The sequence below is a fragment of the Fukomys damarensis genome, unplaced genomic scaffold (assembly GCF_012274545.1).
Source record: "Fukomys damarensis isolate Sample0158 unplaced genomic scaffold, DMR_v1.0_HiC HiC_scaffold_28, whole genome shotgun sequence".
NCBI classification, from domain to species: Eukaryota; Metazoa; Chordata; class Mammalia; order Rodentia; family Bathyergidae; genus Fukomys; species Fukomys damarensis.
In genome coordinates this window covers 41251373-41273305 of record NW_022900940.1, presented here as the reverse complement: position 1 = coordinate 41273305, position 21933 = coordinate 41251373, and the positions used below count along the sequence as shown (strand labels likewise).

General features: G+C 35.5%; 1 protein-coding gene across 5 annotated transcripts in view; it reads right to left on the bottom strand.

Annotated features, from left to right (window-relative positions):
* Sfmbt1 (Scm like with four mbt domains 1) overlaps positions 1–21933 on the bottom strand; it is a 125681-nt gene that overhangs the window by 33550 nt on the left and 70198 nt on the right. For all 5 annotated transcript variants that reach the window (XM_010643072.3, XM_019210514.2, XM_010643071.3 and 2 more), the window contains 4 exons: positions 21175–21329; positions 16780–16874; positions 7541–7781; positions 2054–2142 (listed from right to left, as the gene is read on the bottom strand). In XM_010643072.3, the coding sequence (XP_010641374.1) occupies positions 2054–2142; positions 7541–7781; positions 16780–16874; positions 21175–21202 (453 nt within the window). In that variant the 5' untranslated portion in view covers positions 21203–21329. The remainder of the gene's footprint in view (positions 1–2053; positions 2143–7540; positions 7782–16779; positions 16875–21174; positions 21330–21933) is intronic.

Sequence of the window (21933 nt, the reverse complement as noted above, 5' to 3'; positions counted from 1 at the left end):
TCTCTGATTATAAAAGTAAATATAATCATCATTAAAAATGTGAAAGTCTTCTATAATCCCACCTCTAAGAAAGAACTACATAAAATACTTTGGCATACACTTTGTTACACATGTCACTATCCACCTCTGCCTCTTTCTCTATTTTTTCAAAATGGGACCAGTGTACACTTTTTGAATTTGTTCTTCATTTATTACATTATAGGTGCCTTTCTGTTACAGCACATAAACCTCATTTTTAAACTGTTTTATGATATTCTGTATTATAAATGTGCTGTGATTTATCCACTTACTGATATTTTACTTATTTCTGATTTTTTACTCATTTTACAAAGTTCTAATGAATTCAGTAAGAACTTTTTATTTCACTGAAGAAAAGAGAAAATTCGACTCTATCTAGATATATATTTAAAACTATAATAAAAACTCGACATGAGAACTGGGGACTTAGCTCAGGGGCACCATTCCTGCCTCACAAGCACAAGGCCCTGAGTTAAATCCCAGTACCACCACCAAAAAAAAAAAAAGACATGAAATAATCACTGCAAAGTCAACATTTAATTATTTCATAATACTAAATCTCATATTCTTTCTGAGTAAAAACTGCTCTGTAAAACTTCTATATCCAAGTATGCAAAAGAACATATAAACAAATGGAAGAACACATTCACAGATAAAAGTTTCAAGATAGCAGAATCATGGTCAATGAAAAAAAGAATATTTTATCCACTGCATTTATTCACGACTTCACTTACTCATTCAAATTTTACTGTTTTATACATGCCAGGCTCTGTCTGACTAAACATAAAGAAATGAGCCAGATTATGAAATATAAAGAACAGCTTATAGTACTCAACAATCAAGATTTAAAAGAGGAGGGCCAGGGATTTAGCTCAGTGGTTCTGTCGCCTGCCTCGCAAGCACAAGGTCCTAAGTTTGATCACTGGAACCCCCACAAAAAAAAGATTTAAAAGAGGATGTGAATAGATCATAGAATTAGATGTAAAAGCTAAAATTATAAAACTTTTAGGAGTATAGGAATAATTTTTTCTTGCATATTTTATTTTTCATGTGAGAGGATATGTTATATTTCAATACCATAAGATCTGTACAAAGTCAGTGTTGTTGGAATAACTTTAACCTTGGATTAAGCAAGGCCTACTTAGATATGGCACCAAAAACACAAGCAACAAAAGAAACAGATATGGTAAAATTAGACTACATAACAAAATCCTTTCAAATGATAAAAAAGGACAACACTTAGTATGGAAGAAAACATTTTGAAAATCAAATATTCTATCAGTACTTGAACCTAGCATATATATAAGGAATTCTTTAATTCAGTAATAAAAAGACAGCCATGGGGGAAAAAACCACTGCTCCAAAAAAGATTCATGATTGACACATTAAAATGACGTGCAACCTCAATAGCCTACAGGGAAATGCAGATCAAAATAAGACATCACACCAGCTAGGATAGCTATAGTAAAAAAGATAACAAGCAGTAGCAAGGATGTAAAGAAATTGAAACCTTCAAATATCACATTTCACATACATATGCCACAAAGAATGTTATTGGTAGGATAGAAAGTGGTAAGATATTTAGAAAGCCCACAGCCGATACATTTTTCACATAATCAAGATACCCACTAACAAATTCAAAAGCTACACTAATTTAAAGGACTGCTGAAAATACCTAGGAGTAAGGTAGGTCTTTGCTCTTTTCTGAGCAAAGAAAAGGGGGTCTCAAGTCATCTTCTGTGAACTATAAATGCGTACCCTGAAGCAGAATCACCCCTTCTAGAGTAAGAGCTCTCAAAGGTGTCATTTTCCAATTGTGTAAAAGAATCTGGAAAACTAGATTTGAATGAATTCAGAAGATTTTTAGGCACACCAGCCACCAGAGTTGCAATCTCTGAGGCTAAATTTAAAATTTACAATACTTACTCCTATGTCTCTAGTAATAATGTTTATTTGCTTCAGAGTAGTAAATTAGCAACCAATTTTAATTCCTCGTAAATTTTCCACACCGGTTTTGGCATACAGTAATACTCACGCCCTCTAGCAGTGGAACAGGAGGACTACATGCTCCCATCAGGGACTGCCGCAGAAACGCATCCCAATCAGACACTTTATCTCTGATGCCTAGATGAGGGAAGAAATGACTGTTATTTATAGTGCCAGCCACAGAACACGAAGAAACCTGAGACATGGAAATGGCTTAGAGGTATGTTTGCCATTTTCAAATCTAAAAGTTCAACATATCACTTCTTTGGGAGCATAAAAAGACAAGATAAAACAATTCTTTGGACTTTTGATTAATTTAGTAATAGCTATATACAAAACAACTCCCGGTTACTGCAATTTTAGCCACAAGGCACCTGCTTTATTTTTTTATAGGAAAATTTCAAACATACATAAAAAATACAGAAAAACATATAATGAATCCTCATGCACCTTCATGTTTCAGCAAATGTCATCTCATAGCCAGTCTGTTTCATCTACACCAGGAATTAATAAACTACCACTTGTGGGCTAATCTTGCCTGTTATCTACTTTTGTAAATAAAGCTTAAATGGAACACAGCCATGCCAACTAGTTTATGTATTTATTGTCTGTGCGGCCTTCACACCACAAAAGTAGAAGTGGGAAGTTGTACCAGAGACCATACAGATTCAGAAAGCCTAAAGCATTTATTATATGGCCCTTTATAGATAATCTGCAAACCCTGACCTACCTCACACACATTATTCCCACTCATTCAAGAAATTACCTAAAACAATTCTAAGTATCATATAATATATACTCCAGTACATATTTATGAAAGTAACTTTTTATGTAACCAGAACAATATCATACCTTTAAAAAGTTAATAAATCCTTAACGTCAAATGTCTAGTCCACTTCAAACTTTTTTCAATTGTCTTATAAATTTTTTTCAATTTGTTTGATCAAATCAGGATCCAAAATAAGATCTATACATTGCAAATGACTGCTCATCTAAATCACTTGTAATTTGTAGGTTCCTTCTCCTTCTACCCCTGGGCCCCTTTCTTGCAGCAGGCTGTTGAGAGATTCAGCCTTTGTCCTATAGTTTTTTAGAGTTTGTCCTCATAGGCTGCCTCCAGTAGCAACCAATAGTTTCATCGTCACCCATACTTTCTATAAATTGGTATTTAGAGCCAGAAGCTTAATCAAATTTGGATTAAATATTTTTTGGAAAGAAGGAATGTCCTCCCATTGACAGGCGCATAAAGTCTGGATGTCTGTTCTTGTGTGATATTAGATTTAATGGGAGCCAAAAATGGAGATATTCTAGTATTCCATTTACTAACCAAAATACTCCCCCCGCCCCACCCCTGGACCAAAGTGTGAACTCAGGACCCTGTGCTTGCCAGGCAGGCGGCAGCACCACTGAGCTAAATCCCTGGCTCCCAAAACACTTCTAAAAACTTTTCTTCAACTATTTGATTTCCCTGAAGTAGGGCTCACAAAAAGAAAGTAGAATATATGCTTAATTCTCTTCATTCTTTCCCCATATTTACCAGCCTTTAAAACAGCTGGTTCCTTGGCATCTTTCAAAGGTCATCAATGATTTCACTGTAAAATCCTAAGTTAAAACACACATATTTGAAGTCACTGCAACCAATGTGAATTTTTTATCCTTTAATAGAAGAGTAAATTCATTAACATTTACTGATTTTATCAATATGGATGGCCTCCAGTCTGTCATTTTGTTAACTGCTAGATAAATTGTGTGTGAAATAGATTTATTCTACTTACATATATTTCACTTTTAGAACCTTTCTGTATTTAGAGAGGTTTATATTTTCTACTGCTTACTTTTATAGAATACTGTTAGTCTCAGTATTTTGGGGCTATTTTCTTTTTTTCTCTAAACAATAATGAACTTAGGTAACCACTTTTTGTTCTCTCCTTTAGCACCTCATTTCAGGTAATATCATTTAACTCACAGTTAATTCGAAAAATGAATTAAATTACACAGCAATGAAGATTTTTTTACAAAAGGGAATGGGTAGGCATATATCAGTACTTACTCACATGTTCTTCTCCTGAAGTGTCCTTTATTTTTTCTGATACTGTATCTCATGCCAGAGCACCTTTATCCACTGTAGTGTCTCTTATATGGTCATCATTTAGCCTAAACTCTAGTGCTACACATGTATTTAATATTTCTCTAGCAATTTTATGCTCATTTGATTTTTCCCAGACATGACAAGCTTCTTTAGTACATAATTCAAATTCTTTTATTCAGTAGTTTAAGTTACAGTTACAGTATTTTGTTGTTTCCTTGCTTTGGTTTTATTCTTCAGGGACTTCTATTTTATGTATCATAAATCATTATAAATCTGTTTATGTAATTTTCCGTAAGTCCTTTTTCTTTCCCCATTTATTTTCTTATTTCAAAATGTTTTCCCTTCCTTTTCTGTTTCTCTTCAGATATTACCTGTGATTTTTTTCCTGTGTTCATTTGAACTATTTTTATGTCTAGTATTTTTTATTTCCATTCTGAGTTCTACTTTTTCTCTTCAAATCTTCCTTTTCTCCAATCTGCTCATACTTGAACTTTTTAAAATTTTACTTAAGCTTTTATCATTATGACTCTTTTAGCTTATTTTGAAATATTTTGATCTGACACAGAGTTCATCTCTTTTGTGGTTATGCATGACTGGGAGGATTTTATTCTTTCATTTTTTGGTTACAGTTGTTTTTATGAGATTCAAATCCAAATCTTTCCCATTGTTGATGAAATGAGATGCATTTTCTTACACTCTTAGGATGAGATGGCAAGCCTGGCAGCTTTGTGCTTCTAGGGTTTCCTCTCGAGCTTGGTAAAAACCCATACTACCTCAGGACCTAACACCAGATTTTCATCTCTAAATACCATTCCTCACTGAAAGAAAGCAGATTTTCTTGGGGAAATGGCTGATTTCAGAGCTGAGACAGAAAAGCTTCTTGAGCCAAAAAGTAAGATACTGCTCAGAGAATGAAAGTGACATATCAAAAAGACATCAGCCAATTTGAAAAAGTTTCTACTCCGTAAATCTAGGAGTTTCATAACAAAATAAATGAGAGTAAAAGATTCTAATGCATTGAATAAAATAGAATCATTGAGTCTATACTGATACACACACACGCATGCACACACACACAGTTTACCAAAACTATGTATACACAATTCATGAAAAGAAAAATAGTGTCATATTTTTTCCAACAGATGGTGTTACTCTCATATAAGGCACCTTAGAGGATGTGGTATATTGCAGAAAATCCACTACACTGCTGACCCTTAAAGAAACTGAAAATGCAGGTGCAGTGCTCTCAATGACCAATGTTACCCAAGCACCAGTTTGCCTTACTAATAAACATCTGGAAGCTAATGGCTACCACTTTGATCGCCTCTGGTAATTATAGAGGCCAAAAGTAACATATTTATCTCAGATGTCTCAATAAATTGAGTATTAAAATATTCATACAAGTTCTTCTATACATGTCCAATTAAGAAATGTGAAAATTAGAAAAACAGCATTTGGTAACTAGTAGAGTAATAATACTATCTCAGAAAAAAATTTATAAATTGATGGTAAAAACAGTGGATGAAAGTTTAAAAATAGGATATGTTGATCATCTCAATACTCATTAATTTAAAAGGATAACAACCTGGAACAAGCTGACATATACTAACTTAATCAATGATGAAAGTTTGTATTAGTAATAGGACAAATCAACCATACGCATCTCCCAAGAAGATACAATGAAAGGACACAATTTCTCTATATTTTTAATGAAACGTACATAAACTCAATCTAAGGAAACATAAGACAAATACAAACTGGAGGTGATTCTACAGTTATTTGCCTATAATTTTCAAAAATGTCAAGATGAAGAAAGATTAAGAAAACTAAGGAGATGGGGATTCAGCTCAGTGGTGGGTGCCATGCCTGCCTCACAAATACAAGGTCCTGAGTTCAATCCCTGGTACCCAAAAAGTAAAAACACTAAGGAGCCAGAGATATAGCTCAGTGGCACAGCATCTGACTGGCAAGTGCTAGGCCCAGAGTTCGATTCCCAGTACCAAAACATAAAATAATATAAATTTTAAAAATTAAAAAGAAAAGAAAACTAAGGAGAGATGACACAACTAAATACTATCCTAGACTGGATACTGAATCAGGAACAGAAATAGGACATAAAGAACATTCCTGGGACAAAAACATAATGAGTATTATTAAGAAACTGGCCTACACAGTTCAAACTATCAAAGACATGAAAGACAAAGAAAGCCTGAGGAACTAATCCAAATTAATAAGGAAACTTATTTATGAGACATGACGACTGAATGCAACATATAATCCAGGATTTTCTTACTAAAAAGTTATTGGAACAGTTGGTAAAAATTATCTATAGATTAAATGGAATTGCATCAGTAACCTCCTGTTTTTGATATTTTTATGGTATTCATGAATGCCATGTGTTTAGAGATACATTAAAGGATTTATGAGTAAAAGGGCATCATGTCTAAAAGTGACTCTCAAACAGTTCACTAAAAAAGCATGCGTGGGCAGGGGAGAAAGGATAAAGCAAATGTGATAAAATGTCAACATTTGGAGAAACTTGGCAAAAAGACTCCCATGATTTTCTATACTGTTCTTACAACTTTCTTGTAAACCTGAAATTATTTCAAAATAAGTTAATGAAAAATCACTTCTCAGCCTTTTGGCTAAGATCAAATGAAGAAGTTAAAGAAAAATATAAAAAGTCTGGTGTTTTCTTAAATCTGCATCTCTCTTCCCTTCCTGCATCTTTTTCTCAACATTTCCTTTCTTTTGCCTTTATTGTTTTTCTCCTGCTTATTTTGAATTCTACTGCTCCTCACTGGAATGGAGCTTTAGTTGGTACATTTTAAGAGTTCATAGTTCCCAGACTGCTTGGCATGAGAGAGGCCAATAAAAATAAAAAGAACACTAGCAGCACACTGATTTGGCCTAATATTCTGAAAAATACTCAGGCTTACATGTCCTAAATTCAGAGCACCTCACAGTCTTAAAAGGATCAGAAGCAACTGATGTTCTCTATGATTGAACATCATAAAAACCTGAGACTTTATGGAGAAAATAATTTTAAAAGATAGGAAAATGTGCATTACTTCTTATAAATATTTTCATTCAAAATGAAAAATCTAGGGGCCGGGGATTTAGCTCAGCGGTTCGGTGGCCTGCCCTGCAAGCACAAGGACCAGAGTTCAATCCCCGGTACCAAAAAAAGAAAAAAGAAAAAAAGAAAAATCTAAAAATGTTAAGTAAACCTATATGACTGGAGACTGAAAACTTCAAGGCTGAGTAAAATTCAACCTCTTACAATAATATCATATCAGCCGGGGATTTGGCTCAGTGGTTCCACTGCCTGCATCACAAGAGGAAGGGCCGGAGTTTGATCCCCAATACCAAAAACAAAATAAAACAACACCAAAAAATAAATTTTAAAAAGTAATATATCATGTCTCAACAGAAGTATTTTATTACCTTCTGGGGCTTCAAGGGTCTTCTTATTCTGCTCACACCATCCAATGGGGTAGAGATCAGCCTTTCTAATGTCACACCAGAAGTCTGCCCTCCTATCCTCCCCATAGCCATCATAGCGGAGGAGGAGCAACTGCTCACAGGTAGTAATGATGGTGGCAACCCAGAAGGTTTCAGGATCTGTTCTCACAGCCACCTCCAGTTTCATCCCAGGAGCAAATCCATTTTGCAAACGTGTGTCCACCTAAACAGGGAAAGTGTTATTAAACACCAGAGAAGTATCATGGGTGTTTCTCCGCCTAGCACTGAAACAGAGGGAGAGAGGGAAAGCACACATGTAGTTTTAGGGATCAAATCCAGAGCCTTGCCAAACTATACAAGCACTCTACCACTAGACACATCCGGAGCCTTTTTCTTTTGTTCTTTTGAGACAGGGTCTCACTATGTAGTTGAGACTGCTCTGGAACTCACTGTGTAGCCCAGGCTGGTCTCAAACTCGCAGCGATCCTCCTGCCTCAGCCTCCCAAGTGCTGGGATTATAGGTGTGCACCACCATGCCCAACTTGAGTCTGTCTTATTTTGAGACAAGGTCTTAATTACCCAGGTTGGTTTTAAACTTGCAATCTTTCTGCCTATGCTCTATGCCTCCCAAGTGGCTGACATTATAGGCATGTGCTGAAATGCCTGGCTCAACATTCTTTTAAGACTTAAAATCCTAAAGCACTAAATGCAATAAAACCTTCTTAAGAAAAATCTGAGAAATTCCAATTTTAATGCATAGGATTGATCCAAACAAACAACAGAAATAACAATGATCCTTATCTTACAAATGAAGGAAATCAATATTTTCACCAAACCAGTCTATTATGATTACAGGAAATGCTTTCTATTAAGCATATACATTGCTAAATATTCCCTATTTTAACAGCTTTCAACTTTGTGTTCAAGAGTAATTTCTAGGTAACTCATCAGAAAATTTACGAAACTAAAACAGGGAAAGGTCAAATATAACCTATAATGACAGTAAACTAGTATAATACGAGCTCTGTGTAGGAAAAAGCTATACTTCACGTGTCCCCCAAATGGTCTGTTTCAACCAGTTATTCTTGAAATGTTTCCCTTTTCTCTTTCAAAACTATTCTAGCTCAGATAAAATATTATATTGTGACAGAGATATGAAACAGCAATTCTGAAACTACCTTTTGTATGTATAAGCCACTTTGATTTCTTCTTTTCGGAAATGCCTAAGTTACTTGGCCAATCTTTTTTCATTCAGTTTATATTTTGGAAACCAGTTCTATGAAGGTTATTTGTGTTCCAAGTATCTTCTCATTTTCACCATGATGATGATGATGCCTTTTGATGAACAGAAGCTTTTAATGTAGTCTAACATCAATATTTTTCCTTTAATAAGTCACTGCCTTTTCTATATTTTTAAACAAATCTTTCCCTACTCCTAAAAGCCATAATGATGACATATTAATATTATAATATTTCCTAGAGCTTTTGGTATTTAAAACTGATATCCATCTAGAATTAATCTGTACATGGAGTTAAGTGGGGCTGTGTTTTGTTTCAATATACATACACAATAAAATCAGTACCTTTCCTAACCACTTTTGAGCTGGGGATTTAGCTCAGTGGCATTGTGCCTGCCTTGTAAATGCAAGGTCCTGAATTCAACCTCTGGTACCACAAAAACACAAAAACAAAAACAAAAAACACACACTTTTGATACAAATCAAGTGTTTCTATTTCTGATTTGTATTTTCTTAGAGGAGAACTCCTGTGTCTTAAGTTTGATATCTACTATAGCTAGTCTTTATGTTTTGTTTATTCTTTAAATGTGTCTGGCTATTTGTGGACCTTTATCCAAATAAACAGCAGGATCAGCTTACCTATTACTACCTAAAATGGGGGGAGGTGTTAGTGTGAGTTAGGTTGTAGTAAATCTACAGACTTATTTGTGGAGAACTGACATTTTTTTTTCCATTAAGTTTATTGGTACATTTTGGGTATACGATAGTTAAAAAACTGACATATTTACAGGAATGACTCATTACTTGAACAAAGTATAACCCTCCTTTCAGTTATATAGATCTTTAACTTAGAATTGATAATGATTTGGAGTTTTCTTACACATTTTTGTTACAGTTATTCTTAGACATTTGATGTTTTGGGTTTTCATTTAGTTCAACATAATTCTAAATTTCTTTTGAGTTTTCTTCCATGACCCATGTGTTTAGAATTTTGCTGTTTAACCTCCATGTGTATGGAGATTTTTAACCTATCTTTTTGTTATGGATTTCTAGTTTAATTCCACTGTTGTCTGAGAGCAGATACTGTATGACTTCTAATCTTGTAAATTTGCTACAGTGTGTTTTATGGCCCAGAATGTGGCCTTGGGGAATGTTTCATGTGAGTCTGAGGTGACTGGATGAGGTATTCTGTAGCTGGTAGTTATATCCAGTTGACTGACAGTATTGCTGAGCTCAACTGTGTTCTGATTTTTCTGCCTGAGAATCTGTCTACTTCTGATAGAAAGGTGCTGAATCTTCCAACCATAAAATCAGATTCATCTGTCTCTCCTTGTACTTTTACGAATTTTTTAATCTCTGTTGTTAAGTACAAACATGTTGACTGTTATGTCTTACAGAATCGACCCCTTCATCATTATGTAATATCCTAACTTTTTTAAAATTCTTGATAAATGCTCTGTCTGAAATTAACATGTATTCCCACTTCCTTCTGACTGCCATTAGAAGGCATATTTACTTTTATATAGCTCTGTCTTGTTTCATGATCCATTCTAACAATCTCTGTCAATTGATGCACTCTTAATCTTCAAAGTGATTATTGACATAGTTGAATTAATATCAACCATAGGATGGGCACAGTGGTGCCCACTTATAATCCCAGGTACTTGGGAGGCTGAGGCATGCAAGATCCAGAGTTCAATCCCCAGCACACACGTGAACACTTGCAAATATACACACATGCACACACACAGAAAACAACAACAATACCCTACCATTTACCTTCCTTTTTTTTATTTGGAAAGGGAGTTACTAAGGATTGAACCCAAGGCATCAGATTAAACAACATCCTCACCCTTTTTACTTTTTGAGACAGGGTTTTCCTAAATTGCCCAAGCTGGCCTTAAACTTGCAATTCTCTTGTCTCTGCCTCCCATTTAGCTGGGATTACAGTCATGTACCACCATGCTCAGCTAAAATTGAGGGATTTTTGTCACTGGGACATTTACCTTGCAAGAAATATTAAAAGGAATTCTTTGTTAAAAAAAAAAAGGAAAATTATACTCAGACCTAAATAAAAGGAAGAGCATTAAAGAAGGAATAAAACAAGGTATAACAAAATATTTTTTGCATGTATTCTTAATTGATCTCAAAGATTAAAGTTTGTTCAAAATCATAATAGCAGGGCCGGGGTTTAGCTCAGTGGTTCCGCTGCCTACCTTGCAAGCACAAGGACCCGAGTTCGATCCCTGGTACCAAAAAAAACAAAACAAAAAAATCATAATAGCGACAAAGTATTTTTATTATAACTTATAAATATTGTAGCATATGAATGACAGCAATGTTATAAAAGACATGTGGAAGGAATTGAAAATAAATTGGTATAAGGAATTTGTATTACCTATACTATGAAATAGTGCTACTTAAAAAAAAACTTAGATTAATCATAAATGTACATTGTGAACTCAAGAATAACTACTAATGATTTTTATAGAAGTATACTGATGTGCTAAGAGTACCATACTAAATGAAATAAAATAGAACAAAGAATGAAACACATGATTCTACTATGTGAAGTACACAGAACATAAAATAGATGTTACCAGGGACCACAAAAATCAGGGAGTGGATGGCCGGGGATTTAGCTCAGTGGTTCCCGCACCTGCCTCACAAGCACAAGGACCTGAGTTCGATCCCTGGTACCAAAACAAACAAACAAAAACAAAAATTGGAGTGGGAAATTACTGTTTAATGGTACTGAGCTTGTTTTTTGTGTGGTTGATTGGTTGATTGGTTTTTGTTTTTGAGACAGGGTCTTACTCTGTAGTTCTGGCTGGCCCAGAACTCACTATGTAGCTCAGAACTTGAGGCAATCCTCCTGCCTCAGCCTCTTGAGGGCTGGGATTACAGATGTGCGTTAACACACTCAGCTTAAGCTTCTATTTGAGATGATTACAAAACTTCTGCAAATAGTTATACAACATTGTGAATGTATTTACTGCTACTGAACTAAAAAATGACAAATGGTAAATTTTATGTATATTGTAATAAAATAATTTTTGATGTAGCAGTTGAAAGGTTTTCAATGTTTAACTAACTATATAGTCTACTTACAAATAACATTTTACCACTTCACATATCATATAAAGATCTTAACAACAATATACTCCCAAATCCTCACTCCACTGTTTGTGCTATTATAGTTATATGCATTATAAAAATGTATGATACATTTCTACTATTTCTGCTACAAAATTATCTCTTTCAGATACTGAATTTAAGAAAAAATAAACTTTATATATCTTACATGTATGCCCTTTCCCATCATTTTTTAAATCTCTTTGTATAGATTCAGGTTTCTATCTTACATCGAATTCCCCTGTTAAAGGAAATTGTTTTTTTATAGTATGGGTCTGGTAATGATTTCCCTTAATTTTTGTATACTTAGAAAAAAAGTATTTCTCCTTCACTTTTGAATGGAATTTTTGCTGGATATAGAATTCTAGGTTGACAGGTGTTTTTTTGTTTTGTTTTGTTTTACCTTTCAACATCTACTTACTCTATTATCTTTTAGGTTACAGTTTTTGAAAAGATTTTGCTATCATTCTTTGCTCTTCTATGGGCAGTATGTCTTATCCTTCAGATGGTCTTCAAGATTTTCTCTCTTTGGTTTCATAGTTTGGTATGTGTGTGGGTTGGTTCTGTTTAGTTATTTTTTTCTGATTGACATTCCCTGAGCTTCTCAGATCTACGGTGTGTTACCTTTCTTTTCTATAAAAACTGTCATTATTGGGTCCGGGGATTTAGCTCAGTGCTGCCACGTCTGCCTCACAAGTACAAGGTCCTGAATTCAATCCCCAGTACCGAGAAAGAAAAAAGAAAAAAAAACCAAAAAAACCCTGTCATTATTTCTCTAAGTAAGTCTTCTTCACTCCTTCCTCCAAGGTTCCAGTTACAAATACATTAAACCACTTAATATCATCCCATAGCTGTTGGGTGTTCTGACTTTTTTTTTTTTCCCTCCCCTCTCTTTTCTCTTTGTGTTTCAATCTGGGTAGTTTCTACTGACCTGTCTTCAAGTCTTACGGTCTTTTCCTCAGTTGTCAAGTCTACTGATGAGCCTGTCAAAGGTATTCATCAGCTGTTAATTATGTTTTGCATTTCTATTATTTCCATTTCATATTTCTGTTTGTTCACATTCTCTATTGTGCTAGGGCCTTTAACATATTAATCACTGTTACTTAAAATTTCCTGTCCAATAGCTCCGACATCTGGATCATATGAGTCTGATCTGTGGACTGTTTTGGCTATTAATGGCTTGTTTTTCTCTTGCTTCTTTATGTGCCCTATAATTTTTGGCTGAAAACAAAACATCACAGAACAATTGATACTTAGACAAATAATATGTATGCCTAGAAATGGGCATTTTCTTCTTGGGCCTTTAGTTCAAGGGAGAAGATTAAGTTAATCTAGTTAGTTGTGGAGCTGGGTCTGGGATTTGCTGTTGCTATGGTTATGCACATACCCCATAGGCTTCAAATTCCTATAGTATCTTCCAGTATTTAGGGCATAGGATCATTTGCCAGAGGGTTCTTTTTGTCAATGCCTCTGCTCCTCCCACAGACTTAGGTCTTCTCTTTGTGACTGTCCCTCAGAGAATGTCTCTTCATAGGCTTGCCTTTCCTGCTACAACAGACCAAACACTTTCTAACCTGGTGGTGAGAGAGAGCTGAAGAGAAACAATGTGAGATTCAACCTCAGTTGTAAGCTGAACCTTAGTCTGTGTCCCCGGGTCATGGAGGGGGAATTTCTCAGTGATCCTACGCCTGAACTGTTGGGGACTCTGAATGCTTCAGCATGTGTTCCCACTCCCGCCCTGGGACCAAAGGTTTATTTTTCTTTCTTCAGTTCTTCCCAAGCTGCAATGGACCCTCACCTATGGACTTAGGGTTGATAAGGTTTGTATTCCATTCCTTAATAGCTTTAAAGCCATTCTGTTTCATTTTGTTTTCTTCTAGAACAGCATGTTGAGTTTAGTCTCAGAATGAATGCTGCTTCTTCATCAGAATGTGCCATCAGGAAAGCTTTTTCACTCTTTTCAAATATGACTCACCTCTAATTCTTTCTTCAGCCTTGTTTTCCTCTTTCCTGGGATCTAAACTGGATCCTATAAAAGCCCTGCCAGATGCCTGTACATTTATCTCCATTGACCTGTAGATCCGAGTTTTACCTGTTCTTTTCCTGTGATATGCTAGCTACAGGCTTCCCTTCTCAGAATCTCAGAGTATGGTAGCCCTTTACCATACTCTATGATTCAAATTTACAAACATTTCTTCCATTCTTTCTTTTTGGTACTGGGGATTGAACTCAGTACCTTGTGCTTGTGAGGCAGGCAGCTGAACCACTGAGCTAAAACCCTGGCCCAAACATTTAATTTAACAATGAAAGACTGTGTATTTTTTCACTCTTCTTTTTGCTTTGTCCTTCACAGAAGAAAAGGTGAAATCTTTTTCTTTAATTAAAAATGACATTTTTAAAAAACAGAATTTAGGTAAAGAAATTTATTCTCTATCCAAACATTAGTATAAAATACATATCAAGTCGGGCATGGTGATGCACACCTGTAATCCCAGCACTTGGAAGGCTAAGGCAGGAGGATCGCTGTGAGTTCGAGACCAGCCTGGGCTACATGTGAGTTCCAGATTAGTGTCGGCTACATGTGAGTTCCAGATTATTCTCAACTACATAGTGAGACTCTGCCTCAAAAAAACAAACAAACAAAAAATCAGAAGAGGAATAATATAAAAATTCAAAGATATCATAGAATCACCAATAGGCTTTCCATGTTAATAATATTAATACTAAAAAGAGAAAAAAAAATGACCAATGCAATGTATCCCCAAATTTATATGCCCAAACTCTACTGTAACAATATTTGAAGATGGACCCTTTATAGAACATATCCTAATCCATTTGGGCTGCTATCACAAAATATCCTAGACTGAGTCATTTATAAACAAATGTATCCCCCACAATTTTACTGGCTAAAGAGTCTAAGGTCAAGGCACTAGCAGATTCAGGGTTTGATGTCAGCTCTCTTTGTACTTCACAAATGGTGATTTCTTGCTATCATTTCATGTGGTGAAATAAGCAAACTCTCTCAGGCCTCTTTTATACAGGCAATAATCCCACTCATGAAGGTGAAGCTCTCAGCCTCTAATCACTCCCAAAGCCCTCATCTATCTCCTCATATCACATCATGTCTTCCTATCGTTTGAGCTGAGGATGGGTTTCAACATATGAATCTTTGGCAGACACAAACACTGAGATCATACAGATGCAGTTACGTTAAACAAGATCACAGGGTGCAGACCTGACCCAACATAAGGAGAAAGACCAGAGAACACTCACACAGGTGTGCATGCACACGCTCCCCAGCCCAACCCATCCCATGATTCGGGAAGACACAGCAAGCAGGCTGTTATCTACAAGCAAAAAAGCAAGCCCTTAACAGAAACTGACCATGCACACTGATCTCAAATTTTGAGTCAGCAGAACTTTGAAAACATAAATTTGTGTTGTTTAAATCACAGAATCTCCTATATTTTATCATGGTAGTCCAAGCAGCCTACACATAGTAATTTCAGAATCATTAATTTCATGTGTTTTAAAAGGGAGTTTAACCTGGTGTGGTGGCACATGCCTGTAATTCTAGCACTCTGGGAGGCAGAGGCAGGAGGTTCACAAATTTGAGTCCTGCTTGGGCAATTTAGCAAGATTCTGGCTCAAAATAAAAAAATAAGTAGGATTGTACTGAGTACTGAATCCAAGGTCTTTTCACTGAGCTACATGGGGTGTAGCTTCATTATTTTTAACTTTTGAAACAAGGTCTCACTAAGTAGCTAAATTACCCAGGGTGGTCTTCACCTTGGCACCTTCCTGCCTCAGCTTCCCAGAGTACTGGGATTACAGGTGTATACTACCATGCGCATCGCAGATGTAAATGATTAACAACATCTGGGGTATTTTCTTACATTCTAAAGTTATTACATAAAGCAAACATGCTGTTCCTTCATAAAGCACTAAACTGGGCTGTCAGGGCATGAAACTAGACTGCAAAGGCCACTAACATAACCCAATATATGACATATTTCTACTCCCCATAGGGTTAACATTAACACTGCTGAAATTACTTTCAATGAGTAAACCAAGAGTCATAAAATGCAACAAAGTATAAGAAATTCTATAATTTTCTTCAGTGAGAAGGGTTTTTGTTCGTTTGTTTTTTGAGACAGGGTCTCACTATGTAGCCCAGGCTGGCTTTGAACTTGAGGCAATTCTTCTGCCTCAGCCAAGTGCTAGGATTACAGGTATGTGCTACCATGCCCAGCTACTGAAGAGGGTTTTTGAAAAAAATAAAAGAATACTTGCGAACAGTCAAAAAGATAAGTACTATCTTGAGGAGAAAAAATTATATATAAAAACCAAAAAGGATTTTAGAATATATCCTTTTCTTTTCTTTTCTTAGACAGGCTCTCACTATGTAGTTGAGACTGACCTGGAACTCACTATGTAGCCCAAGCTGATCTCGAACTCACAGCAATCCTCCTGCCTTAACCTCCCAAGTGCTGGGATTACAGGCATGTGCCACCATGCCCGGCTTAGAATATATCTATCTTTTCTTGGCACATGCCTATAAACTCAGCACTTGAGAGGCTGAGCCAGGAAGCTTGCCACAAGTTTGAGGTCAGCCTGGGCTACATAGTGAGTTCAAGTTTCAGCTACATAGCAAGACCTTGCTTCAAAAAACAAAAACAAAACCAAAAAAAGAATGTCAAGTTTTTTTAGTGTAGCAGGAATAAGGAAAAGGAAAGAGCATGTAAATTTTTTTCAAATACCTCAACTTAAAATAACTAAATTCTTTAATAATCACACATGGATTAAAAGGAAAAGGATATAATCAGCAAGCAAATAGTTATTTCTTACATGTTTAAATGACCCATAGGGAACCGCCATGGACCCTGTCTCTTCTAGATAATCTTCCCAGCTTAGTTCCACTTCTTCCACACCAGATCCAGCATCTGGAATTAAAAACAAAGCAAAACAAAATAAAAATGATCTCAATTAAAAAAAACATAAAATTAGTAACCTAACTTACAGAATTTACTTCAGGACAAGATGTTGATTTTACACAAAAGAGTTAAGTAGTTTTTTGCTGTTTTAATGGCAGGTTCCCTTAGTGCACTGGTATCAATGCAGAAGTAGTTTGGCATGCTGTCTTCCTGGGTAAACACTGAATCTCAAGTATTCTCAAATGGATACAACTGTTACAGTAACTTTGGACTGCAATTTAGTATCCAATGTCAAATATTTAGTATATTTAACAGGTATTTCAAACTTAAATTTTCAATCTAATGCTGAGTATTCCTCAATTGGGTATCCTAATCAATATTTGAGCTCAATCCAAAAAATATGAAGTTATTATTCTTGCTTTCCCTCCATTTCTTTCACACTTTAAATCAAATCCATAAAAACGTTCTGTAGTGACAATCTTTAAAACATTCCCAATCTAACTATTTCTTATCCTGTGTACTGCAATCTCTATTATAAGGTGTAGTCACAATAACTTTCACCTTTCAATCATATTTAAATGAGATCTAAAATCTTTGGGGCCCTGAAAAAGGCCTACATGATCTGAACCTAGCCACCTATTCTGCCACTTTATTCCCATCTCCAGTCTTGCTGACTCCGGGTGGTAGAGCTCCTTGCCACTCTTTAATCATTCTCTTTCTGTGAAGCCTCTGCTTGCTTTTCTCTCAGTCCAAAGACTTAACTCCCTCTGGGGATCACACCTTCATTTCATTCAAGTCTCTGCTTAAACGATGTGTCTTCAGAAAGGCTCTACTTCCTTTTCTTCAAGGCACTTATTCTTAGTTGACCATGCACCTATATATCTTTTTACATTCCTTACAAGACCATAAACTCCATGAAAACAGAAATTTTGCTTTAATTACTCCTGTATCTATCACCTGGACTCAAAATATCTGTTATATAATGGAAGTCTTCCTTTATGAGTGTCTTTAAGAGGTGTGATAAAAATATGCTTGTAAAAACATTATGGTATGTCCTCATCCACAAGATATGGCTCTGTGTGACTTCTGACTTTTCCTCAAAATCAAAATGATCATGCAAAGTAAACATTTTGAGTTGTTCAGCACACGGAGGTAGCCACAACAGTGCAACTAAAGACACTCACCAGATTTGCAGAACTGCTTCAGAAAGTGGCATGAATAATGGGATAAGTGTGTTTAAAGCATGGGGAGTATTTTGAGAGGATTAATGGCAATGTGTCCTTTACAATAATACATTTTTTAAAATTAAACATTCACTATACTTTTCAATCACACCTTCATATATTCTCATAGAATCATGCTTGGAACAGAGCAAGTTCTCAATAAATAGTTGGGTATACTCTAGGGGATCCATGCTTCCCATGAACACAAGAAGGCAAATATAAGTACTGTATATTCACCACCACATCTATAATATCTATCTATAATAGTAACAGACTAGAAGCAATCAGTAGGCGCAAAGATGAATTGTTGCAATGCTACAGTGGAACACTATTACATATATAGTAGTTGAAACAAAGCTAGTATTAACACAAATATCAAAAAGCATCAATTAGAAAAGGTAAGTGTAGAATGAAAAACACAGATAGAAACAATTTAGGCCTCAAAATAAAACTGCACTATAATGTTTATGAATATGTGCATATTAATAAGAGTAAAAAAACAAGGATGGGAAGAATATATGTGAACTTTACCAATGTTATTTTTTGAGGGGAAAAGGATAACAAGAGTAGAAGGAAATACAAAGAGTATTGTTTTACTTCTTTTTAAAATGGAAAAAACAGGGGCCGGGGATTTAACTCAGTGGTTCTGTTGCCTGCCTTGCAAGCACAAGGACCCAAGTTCGATCCCCAGTACCAAAAAGGAAATATCAGACTTAAAATGGAAAAAACACATGGGGGCCAGGGATTTAGTTCAAAGAACCAAGTATGTAAAAAAAAAAAAAAAAAAAAAAAAAAAAAAAAAAAGAAACACATGAAGAGAAGCCCAATATTACTAATGCACCTCAGAACCACAATGAAACAGCATCTCACACACATTAGGAGGGCTATTTCAGAAAAACAGAAAACAAGTTTGGTAAGAATGTACAGAAACTGCCGGGCGTGGTGGTGCACGCCTGTTATCCCAGCACTCAGGAGGCTGAGGAAGGAGGATCACTGTGAGTTCGAGACCAGCCTGGGCTACATAGTGAGTTCCAGGTCAGTCTCAACTACATAGTGAGACCCTGTCTCAAACAAAAGAAAACAAAAACAAAAGCCCATCAACTGATGAATGGATATAGAAGACTTTTTTTAAAAAACACAATGGAATATTCTGCCATAAAGAAGGACAAGCTTCAGACATTTATAGCTAAATAGATGCACCCTGAGATCATACTCAAGTGAAATAAATAGGACACGTGTCTAAATACTGCAGTGTTTCTCTGACACGTGAAACAAAATGTAAATAAGGACCAAAACATATAATATTGGGAAATGGGAAGAAAATGTTCAAATGGGAAGGGGTGGAAGAGAATAGAAGAAAAAAATGGAAACAAAGCTTTTTTATTTAAGGAAGGGAGAAGGGTTGAAGGGAGGGGAGGGGAATGTGAAAAAAAGAAGCAAGATATATCATGAACAGGTATAAATTCCCTGTGATGAATATTATCATTATGTATATCTAAAATGTACCAATAAAATAAAGAAACATTCAAATATAATACCAGTAGTTTGAAAGTAAAAGGATGAAGAACACACAAAATAAAACAGTAATCAAAAGAAATCAGAAATAGGTAAATCCATAGAGATAGCAAGTAGACTGATTTCCAGAGCATCAATGGAACAGGAAACAACAGCTAATGGTTTCTTGGGGGACTTTTAAAAAATGTTCTGAAATTAGATCTCTTAGCATATGTGGAATTCCGGGTTCAACATCCAGTATTGCAAAAACAAAAATCCTGTCACAGTTATCAACTCCTAAAGGGTGATTTATGGAATGTGAATTATATCTCCAAAAACTTACACTTCAATAAGGTTGTGTTTTTTAAAAACAAAACCTCAACAGTAAAACAAACCAATTAATAATGAGCTAAAGACATGAAGAGATATTCTATCAAAGATGATGTAGCAATACCAAGCATGCATGTGTAAAGATATTCAATATCATTGGCCACTAAGGACATGAGAATCAAGACCATGGTGAATGGTCACTACATAACTATCAGAATGGCTCTAATAAAAATAATGACTGTGCTTGCTTCAGCAGCCCATATACTAAAAAAAAAAATGATTATCCAAACAATGATAAGAATGCAGAGAAACTATGTCTCTGACATTGCTGGTGATAATTAGTACCGCTACTTTGGAAAATAGTCTGACAGTTCTGCACTAAAGCTACAATCTAAAAATTGTGCTCCTCAGAATAAACCCCCCAAAATGAAATATTATGCTCTTCAGAATAAAGCCCCCAAATGAAATCATCTAGTAATTAATAATTAACAGGGAAGTATTTGTAATAGCCCAAAACTGGAAAAAAACAAAATGTATAATAGATTGAATAGTTAAATCAAACTGTAATACTCCATGGAATACTACCCAGAAATAAAAAATAATATCAACATAGCCAAGAACCTTAACAGATCTCAAGGCTATTATTTTGAGAGAGAAAAACCAATTGTAAAAGGTCATATACTGAGTCTATTTGTGTAGCATTCTTTAAATAACACAATTATAAAGCTAGAAAGCAGATGAATAGTTTCCTGGAAGTAGGAAGAAGTAGGGAAAGGAGGGGTGAGAGCTCTTCATAGTGATGAAACAATTCTGTATCATGACTAAGGTGGTAATTACAGGAACCTACATGTGGTAAAATGACACAGACTTGCAAAGACTTTATACCCATATCATTTCCTAGATTTTATATAACTATACGAAATGAATTAATGGGAGAAACTGAGTGAAGGGAACACAAGATCTGTAAGTATTGCCTCTACAATTTCCTCTGAACTGGTAACTGTTTCAAAATAATTAGAAGTAACTACCAAAATAAAAATACTGCTTAAAAAACAAGTCTGTAAAAATTACCTAATTTTCCAACAAATATTAGTAGTAGTCCTCAGGGTCAGGTTCTCTGACAGATATAGAAAGCAATGAAAAACAATGTATGAGTTCAAAGAACTTCTAGTTTGGTGGTAGAGGGCCAGACAATATAACATAGGTAAAAGCAATACAATTATATACTCTGCAGACTAAATTATGCTCAGTAAAACCAATACCTGCATCAAGCTGCTGTTCCCCATTCATCTCCACAGCAAATGGGCTATCTCCTCCCCACACAAAGGAAAGGCCTGATGGTCCTGCTACGATCTGAAGATGACTTGCAGATTTCAAGTGTTTGTCCAGTGGGCAACCAAGGGTCCAAAAGAAGGTGCTGAAGAATAACAAAGAACACATAAACATTCTGAATCTCATAAGTGTTTATTTCATTCATAACACATAGCACTTGACTGTGTTCAGAGGTAAAATAAAACTGGCAGAAGAATTCATAGGAAAATGGATGCATATTGAGGCCATACTCTTAAGTGAAATAAATAGCACACACATGTGTAAATTCCAAATAGTTTCTCTGGTGTGAAAAACTAAAAGTGTAAATAAAATCCAAAAGGTATAATTGACAATGTGAAATAGGAAGAAAAGGGCTAAAGGTGTAGGGGAAGTAGGAAGGGTAGGGGAAAGGAAATAAGGGAAAAGAAAAAATATGAGAAAACAAAATAATGGAAACAAAGTTTTTGTAAATAGAGGAGGGTGGAGGGGGTGAAGGGAAGGCAGGGGTATGGAGAAAAAATGAGAACCAAGACCTGTCATGTAAAGGTACAAGATCCCAAAGATGAATGTAACTGTACTGTATACCTAAAAAGTACCAATAAACTCAATGAAAAAAAAAAACTGGCAGAAGAGATGGGACTGGGGAAAAAACAGACATCTTTTCTAATTTTAAGGGCGGGGGGAGAAAAGGGAGGAGGAAGAAGAAGAGG